Source organism: Uloborus diversus, chromosome 1, assembly GCF_026930045.1.
Source record: "Uloborus diversus isolate 005 chromosome 1, Udiv.v.3.1, whole genome shotgun sequence".
Lineage (NCBI taxonomy): Eukaryota > Metazoa > Arthropoda > Arachnida > Araneae > Uloboridae > Uloborus > Uloborus diversus.
The window spans coordinates 128717421-128740635 of NC_072731.1; the positions used below are offsets into that span (position 1 = coordinate 128717421).

The window sequence follows — 23215 nt, forward strand, 5'->3', positions numbered from 1 at the left end:
GCCGTGCAGTGCGGCGCTAGGCATTGATATAAGGTAGGACATTTGACTTGAATGGAAGGGCACTCCCAGAGACGCCGACTTAAAAAAAAATGGAGGGAGGGAGAAACCGGGGGAGGGGGTCATACTGCGGGAAAATTTCTAAATTTGAAATGAAAAATAGTGAGTTTTAAAGTTTTTTTTAAGTATTTTAAAGTCATATAATCAACATTAGAACCCCGAAAACTCGACGAGCCTGACACATATTTTTTGGTTTTGAATAAAAGAAATAAATATATACAAACACTCACAGTATTTTCGTAAAAAGGTAATTTAATTTACGCATGTCTTTTAAGACCAGTTGTTTCTTCATTAGTGATATCGGCTAACGTACTCAAGTATAAACAATCTCTCAATGTCTAGTCCCTTTTTGAAAAACTGTTGATTTTTCAAAATTTGTTTCACCTCTGTTTAAAAAAAGCAAGCACTGTTGTTCAATACAATGACCTGTCTTCCAGTTGATGTAAACCGCACAATAATGCAAGATTGTACCATTTAACAAACCTCAATATCAAGTGCATCGTAGTACTCCTTTGGGATTTTGGGATGAGTTTAGAAAGCATAATATAATTAATAATTTTCTTGATTTATTGGGGGGGGGGGGGCTCTGCCCCCTCAAAAATATTTTTGAGGGGGCTCGGGCCCCCTCAGGCCCCATGGAGTCGGCGCCACTGTATGCATACCTGGAGGATGGAGCCATGATGCACTTTTCATCTGGACATTGACATTCTTCAGGAGAGTCATGCTCCATGCCAAAGTTGTGGCCCAACTCGTGAGCTACTGTGGTGGCAACTAGACCCACTACATGACTGTGGTCCTGCAGTAAAAAAGAAATGGAATCATGTACGAAAAGGAATTAAAAATCTGCTGAAATATGCATGACAAAAAACTGTACATTGTATAAATAAAGTACAAAATGTTAAACACCACCTAGGAAAAGCTATGTGAAAATATTGTACAGTTTTTGTACTGAATAACATTCTCTGTATGAAACATTTTGCTTATGTTTGTGCAAGTGACCACAGGAAACATTTAAGCAACTCTAAAAATACAAATTTTGACACTCATGTATGATTTTTTAAAATGTCTAGACTAAAGTTTGAAGTTTTTCTTTTAGTTCAGGAACAGAAAAATTTCAACATTTTTTACTTGAAAGTTTTGATTTTTGATGCTCTTTCAGATTAATGTCGGTTAGAGATGTCAAGTTAAAAAAAAAAAACTTTTTAACTTTTTAAAGAAAGATTTTTTCCCTTACAACTAATGTAGTAGAGTAAATTATAATTTACTTTTCTGGAACAGAATAGTAGCAGAAGTTAACTAAAAGAACTAAAGGAGAAAAAGAGGGTTACCTTAGTAATAATGAAATCAATGATTTAACAATCAATTTCTTTCAAATATTTTAAGGAGAAATTTTAAAACATACTGCAATAATTGTCTTCTTATAGAATGAACTTTTCGGAAAAAATGTAATTAGTTAGCATAAACAGGCTAAAACAATAAAAATATGCTCGTTTAAAAATGCTTATAGCAGGGGGAAAATTTACCTGAATGTACGTACATAAAACAAGTTTTCTTACGAAAAGGATATGATTCACCTGGAGTTACCAGATACTAACATGTAAACTTCAGTTAATAAAGAGAACATGCAAAAAAAGTTGGGACATCTTTTTATGATTTTTTTTAACACCTAGTTCTCATGTTTCGTGAAATTGCCCATCAGCTTCAAAAAAAACAATGCTCACCATGTTCACACCAGCCGAATATTCAAAGGTACATATGGCGCCTTTAAGGGCTTTTCCGACGACACCTCCATCAAAAGTCATAGCCCTGCAAAAATAAACACAAATACGTGATTACATCATTTTGTGCACAAATTTTTTAGGAGACACAAATTTGCCACTAGTCAAAGTGACAATAGGGAAGTTTTCGATTTTTCAATTCTATTTTTATATGATAGAGTAACATGTATGAATATCATAGGTTAAAAAATTTTTGCGATACGATAAGTAGTTTTTTTAAATTAATTTTTAAAGTTCAAGCTTTTGTGACGTCAAATGGCATAGGAAGTGACGTCATGCCCTCTTCCGATAGGGGAGAAGCCGAAGGTCACGCATTCGACTTCGAAGACGAAAAGTAAAAGGCTTATCTCCTCCCATTTAACTCCTCCCGTTTCTGGAACATTAAATCTCTCATCCTCTCGGAAATATTCGAATAAAATCATTGATGTTACACGAGGAAGATTATTTAGATTGTGCTTTAACGAATCCGGTCTCCATAGTGTGTTCAAAAGGATTATTGAATTTCTAAAATATAAAAATATCAGCGCGCTCAAAATGTTCCTAGCAAAAACAAGGGATCTTCGGCGGAAGGCTGCACATTCGCACCCTGTGACGTGGGCTCGTGACGTTTCAGAAGCGCGCACTTTTGCGCGTGGATTTTTAAAAATTCACTAAAAATCAACCACGGTGTGTTAAAATTCGGCGATGGTGAATTTTTTAGTTTTGAGGGTCAATTAACAATATCCAATAGCCAAAATATGAACATTTAATAGGTTGCAACTTCCCTATTATCATGTTTCTTGAATTTCTACAATTATTTTTGAAAATGTTTATCATATTTTTCAAAAGTTGGCAAAAAGCTAGAGGTTATTAATTTAGAGATATTCACTTATTGCTTGTATGAATAAGAGAGCAGATTTTTCAATAACAATGTCAGCAATATTTAAAAAATTTTTACTCTGATTACAATGATAAAAGCCCTTAATTTTATGTTTGATTATAAGGCATTAAATTTTTAAAATGATCAAGTTGACCCACTGTTTTCCCACTTAAAGTTCATAGAAAAATCTTGTCCATTGCTCTTCTGTAAGAAAAAATAAGGCAAGAAGTATTTATACCTTACTTCTTGCATTAATATTATTGCAAGCCGATGGCGCTTGCAAGAAGTATTATTAAGGAGAAAAAATATTATCATTTATTTAGGGGGTATAATATTTTATCAATTTCAAGAAAGCTTGGAAAATCAAACCTACTTGGGAAGTACTATGTATTAGTTTAAGTATGCATTTCCATTTGGTAATAGCATGCTCTATACAAACTTGTGAAACTAACCAAAATTTACCAAAATTTCTCGTTACAAACAATGCTGCAGTTGAAAAATAAAATCTTGGTGCTTGGGAGGATTCAACAAACAAAAAGGTAGTTTGAAACAAATTTACATTATGTTTGAATTATTTGTATAATAAAAAGGGGGCGGGGGAGCATTATTTCTATAACAGTCTCTGCCCCCCCCCCCTCCACCGCCTCTTTAACTACAGCACTAATTATAAATCGCTGATTCTGAAAACAATTTCAGATCGTTTTTCATATCAAGACATTTTCTCCAAGGCATCATTTAATAATCCTATAGACAAGTAATTATAGTTTACACAATTTGAAGAGTGTTAGCAATATTACTTCCAATATTACAACCCATATTTACTTAACTCTTTTATCCTACTCCGCTATAATATTTTCCAATAATTTTTATAATCAAAGGCTGTGGTTCTCAGATTTCAGTGAAAAACATTTTTAGTTATTTGAAAAACACATTTGATTTTTCAGATGCGTGAAAGAGTTATGTAGTATCAACATCAGACTTTTTGCAAAAAGGTTTTATTTAATTTCTATATTCTTTTTGACAATTGTATCCTTTTATCCTAACTATATCCTTTACTCTGGATTTTTTGGACTAGTTTACGTTAACTTAATTTTGAAATACTCAGTTTTTCTCCGTCAAATAATTATAACGTATAAGTAGCAATGAATCTAATTGTTGCTTAAAATTTTTTTGTAGAAGAAATACTTATAGTTCATTTTTTAAAAAAAAGACTTTTAGCAAGTTTGGTAATTTATTTGCATACATAGGGTGGTTCTGAATGAGATGGCAAAATTTTACTGGGTGATAGGAACATCAAAACAATATAGGAACATATGGTTACAAGTGCAACCCTGATACACTACATTCACACAAAAGCAGAGATTAACAGGTGTGAAACAGGGTCTCAAATTTATTACACAAGGAGGATTTTACACAATATTATAATTTTTATGCAATTCGCGGTCTGCCGCTATAATATGCTCATTGCAATGATAATGCACCAAACTTTACAAGTCATTCTGATAATCTTTCAAGGATTGCTGAGTTGTCGTTGTGACATGTGTATTAGAGCTACATGCTGCAATTTTAAATAATAGCTTTTAACCCTTGTGTAAAACTAAAGTATTGTGTAAAATAGTCTTAGTGTAATAACTCTGACCTGTTTTGCATTCTTCAGTATCTGGCTTTACGTGAATGTAGCCTGTCAGCATTGCATTTACAACCATATATGTTACTATAAATTCTTACTTGTTCAGGTGATTTTTATCACCTAGTAGAGAATTGCCATCCGATCGTGGTTGGATTCACCCTGTGTATGTACATACAGTCAATTCACGATAACTTGAATATTACTATAACTCAAAGTTTTTATCAAGTCCCAACCCCTTTCATTCCATGCTAATTATTCTCAATATCTAGAAGTTAACTTCCTTTAACTCAAAGTTTTTGCCAAGATGACTCGAAATTTATTTTGAAAGAACGAAAAAAAGAAAAAGAAACAAGTTACTATAAGAGAAAAATTAATTCATTTTCACCTGCAATTCCGGCACAATATACTTCTAAAGCAAGAAGAGCACGTGTTGAGCCAATGTGATGAAGGAGTTGCACTTGCGGAAATGAGCTTGTTTTCTTTTGTTGTACTGTACTGTTTACACTTTGACATGTTGCTGGACTACGAATTTGCTTTTCTGCCAAGTCAAGTCAACTAATTGTAACTTTATTCAAAGGCTGATCTACGTCCAGATGCGTTCCCCTTCATTCTTTAGTTCGATTATTTGCTGATAAGTTCCTGAGAGACAGAGTGAGTTTCTTTACTATTAAAGATGTCTAAGCATGTACTCTGTCAATAATATTTTTAAAAAAATAGAAGCTTCTAAAGCGGTAGAATCCCTGAATCTGAATTTGAAACGAATGAAGATGTGCACCTTTCCTGAAGTAAAATCAGCTCTATTCAAGTGGTTCCAGCAGTATCGAAAACAAAACCACATTTTTTTTCCCTCTCAATATTTTTGACTAAACTGAGCATATTGTGCTTAAAAACTTTTAAGTTCTGTAATTTTGTCTGTTATAGGTACATATTAATTAAAATATTCTGTGGCTTTTAACATTAAAAAGTTGAAAACCAAAACTAGCAGTACCTGGAATTTCTGATAAGTCGAAGTTTATCGTCAGTCCCATTTAGATTCGAGTTATCGCGAATTGACTGTATGTACAGACAAAAATTTCACAGCAAACAGAAGAAATCAAGAAATCAAAAATGATTTGATTACAAAACAAATGAAGGAAAATCCACTCACGTAATGAGCTGGGCATTATCGTTGGGATGTTCTCGAGCTAAGCGTTCCCTCCGATAGTGTAAGAAGTTGGTGAGTGTTGCATCTCCATCAGGTGACAGCTTGATCTCATCATGGTCAGACCAAACAATCACTCCAACCAGTGCAATGTAAATATTCAAAGGCGAATACAACTGCAATAAACAATAATGGTGAAATCAGAAACAGTACCTTTTTTTTTTTTTTGCTTGATTCGATTTATTTTAAATTGCTAGAATGGAAAAAAAATTCCAAATTAAGTAATCATCTTTGGTTCAGTTGGAATTGGAATTAGGTGAGCAAGGAAGGTGGTTGCTTAACAGATGCCTCTTGAAAATGAGTAACACCTAAGCCTTGATTTCTAAAAGAGCAAGTGGGGCCAGCTGCTTCGAAACCTCAATTCCTAAAACTTGGCTGTATATTTTCCATAAGTTTTAAACAATGGTTTAAAAAATTATTTGGCATTTGGCAGTGAGTGACTAGTGGATTCCCATACATTATTTCTCCGTCATTTTCTGTTCTTCAAGAAGTATTATTACTGCATACAACAAAGTGTAAGTCAATCTGTACAAAAGTAGAGTTTTTTTTTTTTTTTTTCAAAAACTTAGCAAAACTGAAAACCCATAAATAAAACAAAATGAAAATTTTAAAAAAAGAAAAAAACTGACATTCAAAATGAATTTTTGTTTAAAATGTCTGGGCTTATGCACAACTACGGAGGTTTTGGAAAATAATGCAAGATTGCTCATAAACACTATATTTATGGTAGGATAGAAATAATTCCAAGAAGAAGCTAAAATAATGGGAGTATCTATCTCGAGTGTGTGCACTCGATTTCATAACAATGAAACTCATTTCTACTTCAAGGAGTCAATACTACAACAAGATAATTACAAATTAGAACTTTTCATACTGCTTTGAGAAAAACTAACAAATTAACTCTTTTCACCATTTTTGGAGAAAGTGAAGGCTTGATTTAAAAGTTATTAAATTATTATTTAATGAGAAATATTTATTTGTTCTTTTGAACAAAAATTCTCAACCAAAGTGAAACATTCTATTATGCCAAACACCAAGTTACCTAGTTGTAGTATACAGACCTTGATTTATAACGCATAATATCTTTCTTATATTGCAATGTAAAATGTTTTTGGTAATAGAGGGGGGAAATAAAATGTTTTATAGGGGCCCCCGAAGTTTTCTTTGCCTCAGAACTCTAGAATTCAAAATTGGGAGCTGCCAATAATACCTTTAAACTTATAAACAAAAACTATTAAAAAGAATTTCAAAACTAAATTTTCCTTCCAATTTTGAGAAGTCAAGCGTAAAAACCAAATTTGCAATAACAATATTAGACAAGGTCAGAAAGCTATGTAACTATTTAAAAACATAAAAGGTTGATAGTCTTAAGGTTAGTATAAAAACTTACAGGAAAACATTCATGAAAGATTCAAAAGAATTAAGAAAAGCGTTTCTAGATTGCCAACAGAGAGCATCATTTTAGTTCTAAAAATGTGATTATTTCTACAAGTAGCTACGTACAGACATGGTCCCTTAACATAGAACCAAATAGCATTGATGCAATGATCGTTTAATAGAAATAGCTGCTTGGAAAAAGGTTATAGTCATTATGTTCAAAGTCTGTTGTTTGGATTTCAAAGTAAATCAAATGAACAGTGTGACATCTAATCCCAGAAATAACACTAAGATATCTTACTGCTGGTGTGAAACAACGATGTATTCATAAGAAAATGCTTTTAATCACAATAACAGTTGATTGAAGGTAATATTTAAAAATATATACACTTTTTAGCTTTGAAATTAGTTGAATCCGTTTAAAATTGGAAGAATTAAAAAAAAGGCAAGAGAAACTAGATTCAAGCTAATAAAGTATCACTTTTCAAGTAATCTTAAAAACAATTGAGCATGGTTCTTCTCACTCTGTTTCCAAAATGATTCACAAGATGGATTGGCCTTTTAGTGCTGTTTTTGTAGCAGTTTATTTACTTGCTTTCATTCATCGTCAAATTGATTATCTTATCTGGCAAAACTTTTATTTATAAGCTTCAATAGCGCTACTAATTTTTTAACCTTTCAATATGTTTTTATTTAAAAGTATATAAGACCTTCGAAATGCTAACAAAATAAGGACACTAGTCAATATTATTTAGAAATTTCCAACAGCTAATGTGAAAAACATTAAATATTTACCTAAACCATAAAGTAAGAGAACCATTTGAGTGCATAAAAAAGAAATGCTTTCACATGAAAGGAATACATAAATACATGACATGCATAAATATCAACAAAATATTACCCCATTCACTATGTTAGCTATTTCTTTGCTTCTTTCAAACACTGCGTTTTTGTTTTGATTAAACTCTTTGAACTGCAGAACAAAAATAGAATGTATTTTAGTACAACAAAATTTATTGTAATGTGTTATAAACATACATCAACAGCACTATAAAGTAGCATATCAAATTAGGAGCATCAAAATTTCAAAAAATTTAACTATTAAGGATTGAAAGATTAATACATTTAAGTTCTCGCTCTTTCTCTCCTTCTTTATCAGGGTGCTTATAGAAATTTTTTGTTGAATTCGTGAACAACTTACATCTAACCAGTCACAAAATTGCATCTAATCAGATATTTCATTCACGCCAACTCAATATACATACACGCAAGCGTGTGGTACACACCCTTCTGCTTGAAGTGCTATTATTAGTTTTTGTTTGTGAAAGCAGTGAAAGCTAGGAGTTAATTTCTGAAAAAGCACATACTTATAAATTATTTTGTAGTGATTTGCAAAGAAAGTCATTTGAAAATAAATTATCCAAATTCACTCAAATCTACTGATATTTTGATTTTTCAAAGGGTATGTTAAAAACTGCTTTGATATTTTGGGTAGAACATTTTTTCAACTTTTAAGAGCATATTTCAAAATAATTGGCAGTTTCTTGTACGTGTTTTGGGGTACTTTTAAAGTTTTTACGCCATCTAGCTTCTAGAGTCAATTTTAACAAATATGTGCATAAATTTCTTTAATTGTTTTTATTTTACCGACATTACAGTTTTATGGGTCCTTCTAAGCACAGAGTACTTTGCCTTTACTTCTTAAATATGACTATTCAAAAGAAAGTAAATTTTACCTCTTTGTTGTCATTTACAATAATCAATTCCACGTATCTGGAGTTCCGATTGCTCTTGTAAGGATCTTGCAAAATGGTTGAACGCCTGTTCTGCAAACAAAAAATAAAATCAACTAAATGAAGCAAAATATCTGCAGCTATGAATTAAAGATCCAAACCAGATGTACACAGCTTACCCTCTTCAACTTCTCCAGCACAGGAGATTTTAATGGGGAATGCCCTTCATTAGAAACGCCTGAAAAAATAGAAAGAAACAAAAATGATTTTTTGAAGAATCTGGTATTGACTAACAGTCTCATACAAGAGATGCAAATTGATAAGTCAGTCATCATCTTAACTTTTTTAAAGAAGGGAGGACAAAGAATATAGTTTAACACATGTATGTACATATATACAAGGTCTGGCTATTAATTTCCAGGACTGACGTAACTGTACGAGAACGAAAAGCTGGAAGATGGCGCTAATGATTGCATAGTGAAGAGCATTTTCTTGCGCACGTTCAGTGCAATCGGCACCATTATGAAGTAAGTGATTCTCATGGAGAGGCGTGTTAAAATGTATTTCATCAATTCATGTTGTCACCATAATGAAAACTTTTTCAATTGCTTCCAGTGTGCGTACGGACTGCAGCCAACCTGTGTGTGGATCATCATCGATGCTTTTGCGCCCGTACTGAAAGTGTTTAAACCATTCAAAAGTTTTTGAGCAGGATATGCTTCCTCGCCATAAACTTGTTTCAACATTTTGTATGTTTCTGCAGCTGTCTTGCCTAATTTGAAGCAAAATTTAATGTTCATTCTTTGTTCCGTTTTCACTTTGACGACAGGTATTTCAGAGTTACGATTTAATGTGTTTTTCCAGGAGAACCACTTACTTTAGAATGGCTCCGATTGTATTACACATGCGCAAGAAAACACGCTTCAATATGCAATCACTAGAGCCATCTTCTGACTTTTCTTTCTCCTACAGTTACATCAATCCTGGAAATTAATAGCCGGATCTTGTATATATTTGTGTGTATGTATATATATATATATATATTTGTGTGTATGAATATATATATATATATAATATTATATATATATATATACTGTCAAACTTTCAGTAACTCAAAGCCTTATAACCTGAATATTCCTTTATCTCAAAGTTTTCATTTGGTTGCTAAAATAATTTTATGTTCTCAATTCAATTTTGTCTCTATACCTCAAATGTACTCCTTTTAAGTCAAAGTTTTGGCAAAAGTTTCATTTTCATTTTATGCATTAACATGCCCCCCGAAATAAGAAAATTTTTTTTTTCTTTAACAAATTGTTTTGCTTATCAGTTTTTATGAAGAGGATAATTTATTTACAATAGTGCTCCTAAATGCGAACAGTGCTTCAAAATTTCCTGAAAAGTAACCCATATAAGGCTACTTTTCACAGCTGAAAACCTAAAATTTCATTGGTGGCTATCTTTGAGATACTTATCTCTGCTGATGTGAGCTGGGCAGAAATGAGAAGATTACTCAAATATTGAAGAAAACGTATCTATGTGGTGAATCGTTGTACGAAGGAGCAATTACACAACCTGTTCACAGGAGAGTCTGCCTTTGCAGATTTTGATGAAGATAATGAAGAGGAATCTTTACCACCTCCAACTGATCAGCAAGTATCAGATTTTGCAAATATTTTGTTGCAGTATTTGGAAAATTTTGAAAACATGGATAAGTCAAATTGTGCCTCCACTAACTTAATAATGTTTAAAATTTATTCTCTACGAAGATATTATTTTGCAGTACTAATAATAAATTTTAGTCAAACTATAGATGTTATACTCTATCAATTATGCACTAAAAATAATGGCTGAAAAAGAACTCCCAATAACTCGAATTACCGACTACTTGAGGGTTTTAGCAGGTCCCTTGGGACTTTGAAAAGCTCAAGAAGTATGGGGATGTGATTTTTTTTTTTTAATAACTACATTATAAGAGAAAAGATATTAACTATCTTCAGTGACTAGCTTGTCCCTTTTTACACTATCAGTTATAGATTTTTTTTTTTTTTTTTTGACAATCTCACTGACATTTTTACATAATATAGTCATAATACCTGCCCTCTTGTTAGTATTAATCATTCAATTTTTGCTGTACATTTACCTAAATACAGGCAACCTGTAGCTTGTGATCTGCAAACGGTTCAGTAGAATTATACTTGTGGCTCTTGAGTAGTTTAAAATTGAAAAATTGTCTACATGAAATCAGATCGGTTGAATGAACTGTTTGACCATGAAATTGAGACAATTGTTTCCTGATACAACCACCATGAAAACAAATGGGAAAGTAATGCTTAGTGACAAAAACTTCGTAGGACCCATGAAGTTATAAAAACTCTGAATATTCACCAAATTTGAAACATTTTTGTGCCCCTACTCAAACCCAAAAACCTCACTAATAGAACACATTTTCATTTTCTCCTCTTAGTGAAGTTTTTCGGAACTTTACAGCCTTTCATTCTGTTATACTTTGCATTATTTTCAGATACACTTTGCATATCTTTTTCATTTTGGGAACGCGTTGGCTCTCCTTCTTTATGGGGGGGGGGATATACCTGTAGGATAAATGAGTCAATTAGTGACATAGATAAGGCTAATGATTGATTTTTAAAAAATCACAAATTAATATTTCTCATGAGTTTTGATACAGACATTATGCTGAAGATAGAGCGCAAGTAAACAGATTTACTATATTTGAGCTTATTGTTAATTTTATTATTTCTTCCTATAATTAAATTTTTGCCACATATTTTTACATAATATTTTCCAACCAGCATGCAACAAGAAGTTGCAAGAAATGAATGAAATAGATCAGGGTGGCGACAGGAACTGTGAAAAAAAGTTCCCTGACTTTTCCCTGATTTCCTTGATTAAGTTTACCAAATTTCCCTGATTTATGTTACCAATGATAATGGTTTTCTTTCTTTACTCTACTTGAAATCCATTGTATGTTTGTATAAAATGCAGTATTTTAAACGTTTTAAGTTGTGTAAAGTTGTTGAACTAAAGATATGTTTTTAAAAAATGCTACTTTTTTAATAAAATGGAGTTAAAAAATATCAAGTCAATTTTTTTGGGAAAAAAACCCTACAAAACAGTATATTAATTTTTCCTACATGGAAAGATTATAGAAAAATTAAAAAAAAAAAAAAACTTCAGAAACCACTTAGCATAAGAATTTTAAGAAACTATTAAAAATTACTCTTAAAAAACATATGTGTATTTCTGATAGAACTAAAAAGTAATTGAAATTATTTTGAACTAAGTTTTCCAACAGTATAATAATTGTTGCAAGAATAACAAGTAATAGTGAAAGAATAGAAGTAATGTAGTTATTCTTATATAACTAATTGACATATTTATGCAAAACAGATGAAACCATTTGACATCCATTCATAGGGAGCTTTTCTCTAATCAAGAACATAGGTTTTAATGAATGAATACAGCATTTTAACAATAAAAAAATAAAGATATTTACTTAAGTACACAAGTTAACTCTATTTCAAATGATTTCAGTACGTAACGAAAAAAAAATCTGTAGATTGCTTTTGTAACAAACAACTTTGAAAATGCAAGAAAAAGAAGAAGAAAAAAAAAGCAATTAGTTAATTTCAAAATATATAAAAGAAGAATACAACTTGGTTACAAAATTAAAGAATCACTTCAGTCTGAAGAAAAGAAAACCTTTATAATTTGCGGCGACAACAAATAGTATAACGGCAAAAAGCAAAGTTGTTTTAATTGAAAGTTCAATTTTAGCAATTAAATTAAAAACGCGAAGAAGTAATAACTTTTAAGCTTTTATAGTGTTAATTCAAAAACCAAAGATTTCTTCTTGAAATCGTGATTACAGTACGCTAATTACTTCGAGACAATGGAATAAAGGCAAAGGAGCTAAGGCAGTAATGAAGGTTTCCTCTTTGCCTGTATGGTTGTTTATTTTTACGTAGCATTGAAAGCGTAAAAGGAAATTTCAAGCTAGGTAAAATAAACAACCTAACAGACACAGAAGCAATCTTAGGAAGTCATCCTGTGGTTAATAAGTAAGATTCAGTACTTTGATGGGGGGGAAAAAATGCACAAATATGCGGCAGTGTATAAATCGCACCTCATTAATTTTACTTTTTGTTTGAACAGATAATTGGCGGAAAATGCATAGGGAATTAGAGTACGAAATTTTGTAAAGCAAAAAAAAAAAAAAAAAACAATTTTTTTTTTCTTCATAAAATAAATTTTCCCTGATTTTTTGTTATTTTTTCAAAATTCCCTGATATTTCCCTGACTTTTCCCTGATTCATCAAGTTCCCTGACTTTTCCCTGATCTCCCTGATTTCCCTGATCTGTCGCTACCCTGTAGATAGGGGTGACGAGTGACAAGGTAAAAAAAAAAAAAAACTCACCACAAGTGAGGTTCTGTGGCTTTAAGTCAGAAGCCCTGAACACTAGATGGTTCTCAGTGTCATCTACAGAGCTTGGCTGGATGTAATGGAGCTCATTTCCATCATAAATGACACCACTGAAAAAGAATAAAGGAAGAGCGAATTGGTAAGTTTCTTCTAATTAAATAAAAGCGAATATTGATACTATATATATATAATGAAGTCATGCTCCCATCTTCAGAACTTGAGACTGGCAGGTTAGCAATCTAATACAAAACATGATTGCAATTTTGAAAAAATGCTCTGAAATCAGATTTTAAGAACCCAAAGTATAAATGCAATAAATTGTTACAAATCTACTTTTTCTTATTAGTAAAAATTATCTTGCAGTTAATTGTTTCTACCAGTCCTTCTAAATTTAAAACTTTGCTTATATGTTTGTTTTGGTAATGTTTCGAGATTCTAGAAGTTTTATGTGTTTTATTTAAAACCTTTTCCGCCACTCAACTATATAAAACAAATTTCATAGAATATAAAACCTTCATAGTACAGTATGGCCTATGAAGGCTCTTGCAGCATTAAACCCAATAGAACCTATCAACCAAATGTTTAATTCTAGTCTTGGAGCTATTTATTTGGAAAATGAGCAATTACACATCAAGGTTAGTGCCTTGGGCTTATAGGATATATTTAATAATTTTTTGAAGGAAAACAATTTTTAAAATTTTTTATACGTAACACACAATAACCAAAAACTGTTTAAGAATTGGTTGAACATTTTGAGTGTATTACTCTTTCAGACTTTCATATTCCCTTTGGTGCATATTACCTAGATTTCAGCATATTAGGCAGTACATTTTGCCAAACAATCTGTTCTCTGAACAGCACTATGTTAGATTAATTAGTGTATATTAGTCACATTACAGACTAAACAAAATGTTTTTTTCATTTTTCTATGAAGTTGTAAGTGCTAGAAAATTTATTATCATACCTGCCAACATCTACTGGGAAAAATCCAGTAGATCATTAAAAAATCCAGTAGATGTTTACGACAGATTTTTCATTGTTGGATAGGAAATAAAGTAACTTTTTATTATCCTTCTTAGTACAACCAAATGTTCCTTACATCTTATACACAATCAAGGGAAATGATCAAAAGTTAGGAATCTCCCGGAAAAACCAGTAGAGTTGGCAGGTATGTATTATGCAATTAAAATTTTAAACATAATATAAATAATAATGGTATCAATCCATTTCTTGTTCTATTTATGCTATTGAAAATTTAAATTGATTCTAAGCTGGTTGCAGGAGCTCTAGAAATTGGGTTTTACTTAGATCCTATGCAGAGTAAGCCAATGCAATATACAATCAAATTCAGTGCTAGGATGCATAGAATATAATTCCATTCAGCTCCAGTATCATAAAAAAGCGTAAATTAAATATAATCTAGTGCTATGATGATGAATGTGTACACTTATTCAAACATTATGATAAAGGGTACAATGCAAGGAAAATTAAATTCAAGATCCTGACCAGAAATCGCAAGAAAATTAAGCTTCTTCACATTCCATGTAATCAGGACTGGATCTATAAATTTTGGGCTTCCCTGCAACAAAATCTGTACAACCCCTTCCTAGAGGCCAGCAGTGTAAATATGAAACGTTAATGTGCCTTTGTGTAGGTTTTTTTTTTTTTCATTTTTCTTTTCAATTTCGTAGGTCTTTGTGCCCCTTAAGAACCTGCCCCCCCCCCCCCCCGCACTGCGGCGTCTGCGAGTATGCAGATACGGCCCTGCAGGCAATTACAGCAAGAACTAATTCATTTCACTTACCTAATGCCATTGCATGTACTGATGGCAGCCCAAGAGTGATTTATGCCCTTTAAATGACCTTGGTAATGACAATGAGTTGGATCCTGCAAAATAACAACAAAAGTTTTTTTTTTACCCATTCACTGATTAATGACAAAAATTATGTGAAATGTTGGTACTCAAGCACCAAGGTTCGCATTCTTATTTTGGCTCAAGAAATAACAATGGGTCACTGGCTAAAAATCAAAATTTCCATTTTCAGGACAGCATAATGACAGTATAAAATCAGCATTTTTCCCCCCGGCATTTTCACAGCCTGTTCAGGTCAAAAATAAAAGCAATATTTTTTTGAAAATTGAAATAACACATGTAACTGTTAATTTAATTTAACGTGTAATCCACAGCCGGTTTGTTTTATGCTGCATTTTTGACTGAGCGTGACATTATAAATTAAAGTTCCCTAATATGCTGCAGGTATTATGAGCAACAACATAACAGCTATAAATCATTGCTAAACACTTTTAGGTCTGGTATCTCTGTGACGTTTACTACTTCACAGAGATACTTCTATCATAAACTAAATTTGGTCAAAATTTGACATGGGTTGTTTTTGCCCCAAGATAGATATTTATCAGCAAAAGTAAATGAGGAATAAAAATCTAGCTACGCCTACCTGCTTCATTGGTAACCTAGTGACCCGAAATCCATTTTCATGGTGCTCTTCGAAGTAATGGCTAGGTAGCAGATCTGTATTCATTTGCAACTCCAGGACGAAATTTTTGTTGAATGCAACAAAGCCCACTGTCAGCTTTTCCTCTTTATGAACCTTAATTAAAAGAAATGGTCACATTTTTTATAAGCAAAAAGTTAAGAGATTAAAAAGTTTTTTCAAAATCTTCTAAATTTCTAAAAAAAAGGTTTAAGAAAGACTTACTTTAAGTCATTTATCGATGTTTTAGTTTTTACATGAGATTGCACATGAAATAAAATATTCGTTATGTCACCAGAGAGTTTTGACACTTGTTTATGTCACAAAATATAATTTTTTGCTTCAGTTGAACATCAAGTTTCGAAAAATAATTTTAAAAATTTGCATGGTGAACTACATAGAATATTATGGGCCAAATGAACATTTTGTCTTGGAAAATATTTTAATATTATACATTACATGGCAAAAATTTGCATTGACTCTGAGATGAATTAAAAGTTAGTTTTTTGGAAGAAAACAAATAACTTCTTTTGCAATCTTAATTTGCAGACCAGGGGTGGATACAGGCAACACAACAAGAAGTGCACCAGCATCCTTTTTCCTAACTTTAATCAGTGGCACTTAGAGAGTAAAGATTCAACCATTTACATTGCAAGTACAGGACTCGCAACACATTTCCAGTTTCCTCCCTTGGTAAGCGAGGGCATCCGAAGTCTAAAAAATCTGCCCTTTATCTCAAGTTTTAGACTTTAGTCATTAAAACATGATTGCACCATAGATAAATAGGAAGGTAACATAGGTAAATCCCTCACTCAATAATAATAATAATAAAAATAATAATAACAACATAATTGTTTTAAAAAAAACTTCAAAGGAACAAAAACAAAATTATAAATACGTAAAAAAAAAAAAAAAACGCATTATTTTCCTTTAACTAAAAAACTAAAATCAAAACATTTAATACTTTTATTCAATTTCAATGCAAAGAGAGATTAAACTAACAAAAAATATGGCATTAAAACCAAATCAATATTTATTAATTATATTACTACCATTCCTAGACATTTATGAAACTAAACTTGTCTGCCTCATAATTATGTTCAAACTTCATATTATTGTGTTTCACAAAAACTAAAAGAAATTTGTGGAAAAAAAATCGAAATAGATCAAGAAAAAACGTATTTTTAACTTTTAATGAGATAAATTAAAATATAACATTAACTTTAAAATAGAAAAACGGAAATAAGTTTTGCATTGATACTACCAAACAAACAATCAAATTAAATGAATATCATCAAAACAAAATCGAAATCCAGTAGTGCGGTCAGAAAAAATTCAGAGGATATGATATAATTTCAGAGGGGGGAGGGGGGCACATTCCCAAATCCTTACCCCTTGAATAGGTCACTGTCAAAACCTAAATAATGTGAAAATTTAATCACAAAAAAAAAAAAATAATAATAATAATAATAAATAAATAAATAAATATCTATACTACTATTATAAAGAGGATTTTTTTTGTTTGCTTGTTTGTATCGAATAGGCTCCGAAACTACTGGACCGATTTTAACAATTTTATTTATTTTGCTAAAGAAAGCTACATTATCAGGAATCCATAAGCTCATTATTTTTGCATTGAAAAAGGCGTTCCCTGTAACGCCGAAACACGTGTCTGCTGTAATTTATAAATTTGTGCTTCTACTTACGTTGTTTGGTCTGACTTTATGCATGTTATGGTTTCAAAGAAATATAAAATTTATATAAATTAAAAGAAATTGCTTGAAAGGTACTGTGACCCCATGCTCTTAAATATCGAAATATTAAAAACAACTAGTGAGAAATTATTTTAAACACCAAAAAACGTAAGTTATTCATAAAACCATAGACCCTCACAATCAGTTTGAAAAAGAAGAAAAAAAAAACCTCACCCACTTTTCGATGTTTAAAAATGAAAGAAAATAAAGAGAAGGGCAAGAAAAAAGTCTGAACTTAAATGTGCAATTTTTTTACTGTAGTGTATAAAAGAATTTGTTTTTATGAATGCGATTTTTTTTCTTTTTTTTTTTTAAATTATTTGTAAAGATTTTCTGTTTGTAATAACGGTAGTTTTTGATTCTTACTGCTTTTGCATTAAGTTAATATCAATAGAAATTTGATTTGTGAGTTCTTGCAGCCTTATTACAGTCTTGCGTTTAACAATTTCTAAGTCCCACGATCGCTTTGTGGAAATTCGCGAATCTCTGATTTCCGATGTTTCATGCACTTTTGAGACGTCACTTACACTCTAAACGGCATTAATTAAAGGTCATTGAATAAAATATTGCATTAGAATACGACAATATTCATTTCTTTATTTTTCAGTTGCAATTAAACACGAAAATTTCATACTTACGAGTGTACTTTTTAATTCAAGAAAATATTTCTGATTTTGCTCCTCGTAAAGGATGATAATTCTTTAAAGTTTTTTTCCGTAAACATTTTCCCGAGTTATATGTGAGTAATATGGTATTTATTAAGTAACCGTTCAATATTCTTTTAGGTATTTCAAAAAAAAAAAAAAAAAAATCTTAGTTTTCAAACATTGCCAAAAATGGGTATTTTTAAAAAATGGCGGAAAAATCGGCAAAAAAATTGCCAGTTTTCTGGTTTTTTGGTTCCCGGATAAAAATATCTGTACTATGATAAAAATTTAAAAAATAAATTAAAAAAAAGAGCAATTTTTGTGTTTTTTAGGAATTTTGAAAAAATTTTGATTTAGCATTTTTTTTTTCTGGGTTTAATTTTTTTTTTGTTTCGAAACTCATCCTGCGAAAAGTATAAAAGCCTATTTTCTAAAATTTAACTATGTAATAGTCAACACATTTCGTTCTAAAAAGATTCCAAAAATATGCACCTGCTTTTTTTTTTTTTTTTTACAAATTTTCAAAAGTAAATGTTTGAAGCTGCAGATTCGGCAAATAACACCGCTGGGGGGGGGGGAATCCTTTAAATCGCTTCTGACATAATTCTTGCTGTTACTTATATAAAAGGATCCCCTTGAATCCAAATATAAACACCTACGTTGATAATGCCTACAAAACTGTCGATAACTGAAAAAAAAGGGGGGGGGGGGGTACTATTTCCATAAAATGGGACGCTTAGGGCCATAGGGGGGAAACGAAAAGGGTGGTTATATTTGGATTCAGGGTGGTCATTTTACATTAGAACCAGCAAGAATTATGATAGAAATAAAGAAAAAGCCATAAGAAAAAGCTTTTCAGTTGAATATAAATGCTCTTTTGGAAAGGAACACCCTTCAGGCTATAAGTGCGTTTAATTCTTCAAGTACCTGCTGTTGTGGAAAAGTTCTGACACAGAAGTCATGTCAAGAAACCTAGAACAAAAGTCAGCTGAAACAAAATCCTTGCGCTGCATTCTATATTCAACCCTTTACAGCTGGCATTTACAGGGTGGCGACAGGAACTGTGAAAAAAATTTCCCTGACTTTTCCCTGATTAAGTTCACCAAATTTCCCTGATTTACGTTACCAATGATAATGGTTTTCTTTCTTTGCTTTACTTGAAATTCATTGTATGTTTGTATAAAATGCAGTATTTTAAAACGCTTTAAGTTATGTAAAGTTGTTGAACTAAAGATATATTTTTAAAAAATGCTACTTTTTTTAATAAAATCGTTCAAAAAAAAAAAAAAAAAAAAAAAAAAACATGACAATTGGGGGGGGGGGAATGACCTACAAAACAGTATATTAAATTTTTATACAATGGAAAGATTATAGAAAATTTAAAAAAAAAAAAAAAAAAAAACTTTACTTCCAGATACCACTTAGCAAAAGAATTTAAGAAACTATTAAAATTACTTTTAACAACAAATAGTATAACGGCAAAAAACAAAGTTTTTTAAATTGAAAGTTCAATTTTAGCAATTGAATTAAAAACGCGAAGAAGTAATAACTTTTGAGCTTTTATAGTATTAATTCAAAAACCAAAGATTTCTTCTTGAAATCGTGATTATAGTACGCTAATTACATTGAGACAATGGAATAAAGGCAAAGGAGCTAAGGCATAATTGAAGGCTTCCCTCTTTGCCTGTATGGTTGTTTATTTTACGTAGCATTGAAAGCGTAAAAAGAAATTTCAAGCTAGGTAAAATAAACAACCTAGCAGACACAAAAGCAATCTTAAGAAGTTCATCCTGTGGTTAATAAGTAAGATTCAATACTTTGACGTTGAGGAAAAAAGATGCACAAATATGCGACAGTGTATAATCGCACCTCATTAATTTTACCTTTTTTTTTCTTTTGAACAGATAATTGGCGGAAAATGCGTAGGGAATTAAGAGTACCTAATTTTGTAAAGCAAAAAAAAAAAAATTTCTTTCTTCAAAAAATCAATTTTCCCTCATTTTTTGTTATTTTTTCAAAATTCCCTGATATTTCCCTGATTAAAAAAAATCCCCGACTTTTCCCTGATCTCCCTGATTTCCCCGATCTGTTGCCACCCTGATTTATTATTGGCTGTCAAGTTATTCAATAATAAATTTATAATCAATTAAATGATTGTATCAAAATGAATAAACATGAGCAAGGCAATCCTGCAACCATGTTAGGCAAAAGAACATACCTTGACAGTCTGAAGGTCCCTCTTCTCCCTGCTTTCGGAATAAATGGCGAGCTGCACCACTGCATGACTGTAGAATTGGCTACGAGGATCTGGAATTAAAAAAAAAGTAAATAAAATTAATACGGAATGAAAAATTACAATGTTAGATCATAAAGAATTATCCAATAAGTAATAAAGTAATGTAGGGTGTAATATATTTCAGACTAGCTGGTCTTTAGTTGACAATCCTTATGGGCCATTTTGGATGTCAACTGTACTTATTATGCAACAATAACTTTTGAAAATCATTGAATTGAAAAAAATCAAAAATTGAATATATTCAATTTTCGATATCATTTTAAGAGTTTTGTTTAAAATACTTGAATTTGTTTACAAATAGAAGGGGGCAACAGATAATAAATTAAAATTATTGAGATTTCCCCGACCACCTGAGAACAGTTAAACCACGTGACAGCCTTTCTCGACCAGACGATCTTAATATATTTTAACTTTCACATCGTTGCAGTAATTAAGCAATTTTTATTTGCACAAACAAACGCAAAAATCAACCCCCCATCGAGCTATTGGTGCTAAAATTAAACGACTGCCTGTTTCCATGTAGGTTTATTTATTACAAACTTCAGCAAAACGCAGCAATACTCCAGATACATACTTGATTTATTATTAGTTTTATTTTCTGTAAAGTATCAAATAAGATGATTCATTTGCTTCGAACAGTCTTTATGGTTTTATTGTTTCTCTCTCTTGTTATTGCTCTTCGAAACATACTCATAGCCAGAGGGGTGCACAGAAATTTTGGGGCCCGACACAAATGACTACCCGTATATTTCACGCCTACTTTTAATAATATTGGGCCCCCTTCAGGCTTGGGCCTGGACCAACAGGTGTCCCTCCCCCCCCCCCTTCCGGCCCATAGCCTGAAAAACATCCGTTATTTCACAGCTACCAACATTGAAAGATGAAAACTAGGGATACTTTCTATGAAGAATTTTAGCAAACTAGTCGTTTCAAAAATTTCTAGGAAGGGGAGGGGGGCAAAGGGTTTGTTTTTATATTGAAAACAGAACAAAATACATACAAAAATGCATGATTACATCATGTTTCTAAAATCCAGGGTGAGGTGGGTGCCAACTAACCCCCCCCCCCCCCAATCACAGAAGTGACGGACCTGGCAACAAAATTTTGAGAGTAAAAACGGATTTCATTATAAGTTGGTTGGGATTTCTTAAACTGATCCTATACAGGACCTAAAATTCGGAAAATAAGAACACTTTTTACTTTTTGAAGTTGGGAAAAAAAAGGGAAAAAAAATCTATTAACTTTTAGGTTTGAAAAAAAAAAATGCTTTAAAAGAAGCAAAAGTTTCTTTTCTCTTATAAGACTCTTATAAGTCCTTTATACATTTATATAATGAATGATTCTTGCAGCAAGCAAAACTTGAGCAAGTTCTAAGAAAAACCTGTACCATTTTACCACTTTTCGGGGGAAAATAGACTTTTTAAAAGGAAAATGAAATGAACATGTTTCGGAAGTAATCGAAGTTATCCAATTTTTATACTCGTGTATGAAAATGTTTCGTTTTAGAATCGCGATTTTTACGTTAGGGACACTTTTCGAAATTCTAATCACTTAAAGGTGTTCTTTTGGGGGAATTTCGTTGCTGCGACGAAATTTGGGAGATGTTTACTACATTAGAGTCGTCTGGAGAAGGCATCAAAATTTGGGAGTATCCCGAGTGAATCGGAAGAGTTGAAAGCTATGCAAATGACATTTGCAACGCCCTGTTTTTCCAAAATAGCTTTTTCGGGTTCTAAAACGAATATGTAGTTGCTCTAAAACGAAGTTTTCGGTGTAACAACACCATGTCTATCTAGCTACATCACTCACGAAATAACAGAGGAGGAAAGAGAAAAGCTATGCTAAAATTTCTTCAAATTGGAGATGGGTTCCAAAAATTAAACACAACTTCCTTTTCGAAGAACAATCATGTCGAAATGGAAAAATAATGTGAGGAAAAAGTGCGAAAAAAAATCAAGTTAAAAAATTTAAAGCTGATTTTCTAAAATTCAGGTCAGTGTCACACATTGGGCCATTCATTAATTACGCAAGGGTCCCGAGGGTTAAGGGGGGTTGAAAAATCTCTACATAATCTTACTTGGGTCGGGGGCAAACCCATTCTTGGGTCATTCCACGTCAAATCAACACAATTTGGAAAAATTTTAGGACGGACCGTCACAGATCTGGATGAAACTTGGTACATGAAAAGATTTAACCTAGTTATGAATGAAAATGCTGAAAAAAAATTTCTTTCACCTCATTCAAAAGTTATTAATTATCAGTTATTCAAATTTTCATCAAAAAGTGCTACACTTAGAGACGGTTAATCCTCATTTTCACAGAAACTTGGTCTGATTTGTTCCTGAGAAATAACTAATTACTAAAAATATTAATCATCTCATTTTACTGGGGGGAAAAAATTAAAAAGGAAAGAAAGTAAAAAGCAAAAAAAAGGGAACTGAAAACAGTTCGCTACACCCATTTCACCCCCTTTGCTAACACAAAATGCAGGGGTGTCCACCTAGGGGAGAGGGGGGGGGGTCATAGCGCAGACTGCGCAGTTGAAATTGGGGATGGGGGTTAAGGGATATTTTTCTCTTTTTGGAGGAGCACTAGCTGTTTTTTGGGGGGGGGGGTGCACTCTTGCTCTTAGGGGGGACACCCCTAAAAAATGAAACAGGCTGGGGGGGGGGCTATTGAGGATGAGATGGTTTTATCCATCCAATGGTTTGTCCCAGGGCCCCATGGGTTTGTTTGAGGTGGCAATAGTTTGTGACTTTTCCAAAAACTATATAGCTTTGTTTTACGAGATGAAGAACAGTTTTATCACTGGAACAGAAATCAAGCCATAATTCATCCTTTTGTTGTATACTTGAAAAATGAATACAAAATTCAACACCATAGCTTCATAATAATCTCGGAATGTCTTGAGCACAACACAGTAGCAGTTCACCTATTTTAAGAAAAGCT

General features: G+C 32.1%; 1 protein-coding gene across 1 annotated transcript in view; it reads right to left on the reverse strand.

The window, feature by feature from the left end:
• Positions 1-23215, reverse strand: part of LOC129234940 (zinc metalloproteinase-disintegrin-like MTP8) — a 129904-nt gene that overhangs the window by 42117 nt on the left and 64572 nt on the right. The window contains exons 2-11 of the mRNA XM_054868753.1: positions 20189-20277; positions 15534-15686; positions 14882-14964; positions 13072-13187; positions 8815-8873; positions 8639-8728; positions 7804-7875; positions 5472-5641; positions 1779-1863; positions 720-853 (exon numbers count right to left, since the gene is read on the reverse strand). Of these exons, the coding sequence (XP_054724728.1) occupies positions 720-853; positions 1779-1863; positions 5472-5641; positions 7804-7875; positions 8639-8728; positions 8815-8873; positions 13072-13187; positions 14882-14964; positions 15534-15686; positions 20189-20277 (1051 nt within the window). The remainder of the gene's footprint in view (positions 1-719; positions 854-1778; positions 1864-5471; positions 5642-7803; positions 7876-8638; positions 8729-8814; positions 8874-13071; positions 13188-14881; positions 14965-15533; positions 15687-20188; positions 20278-23215) is intronic.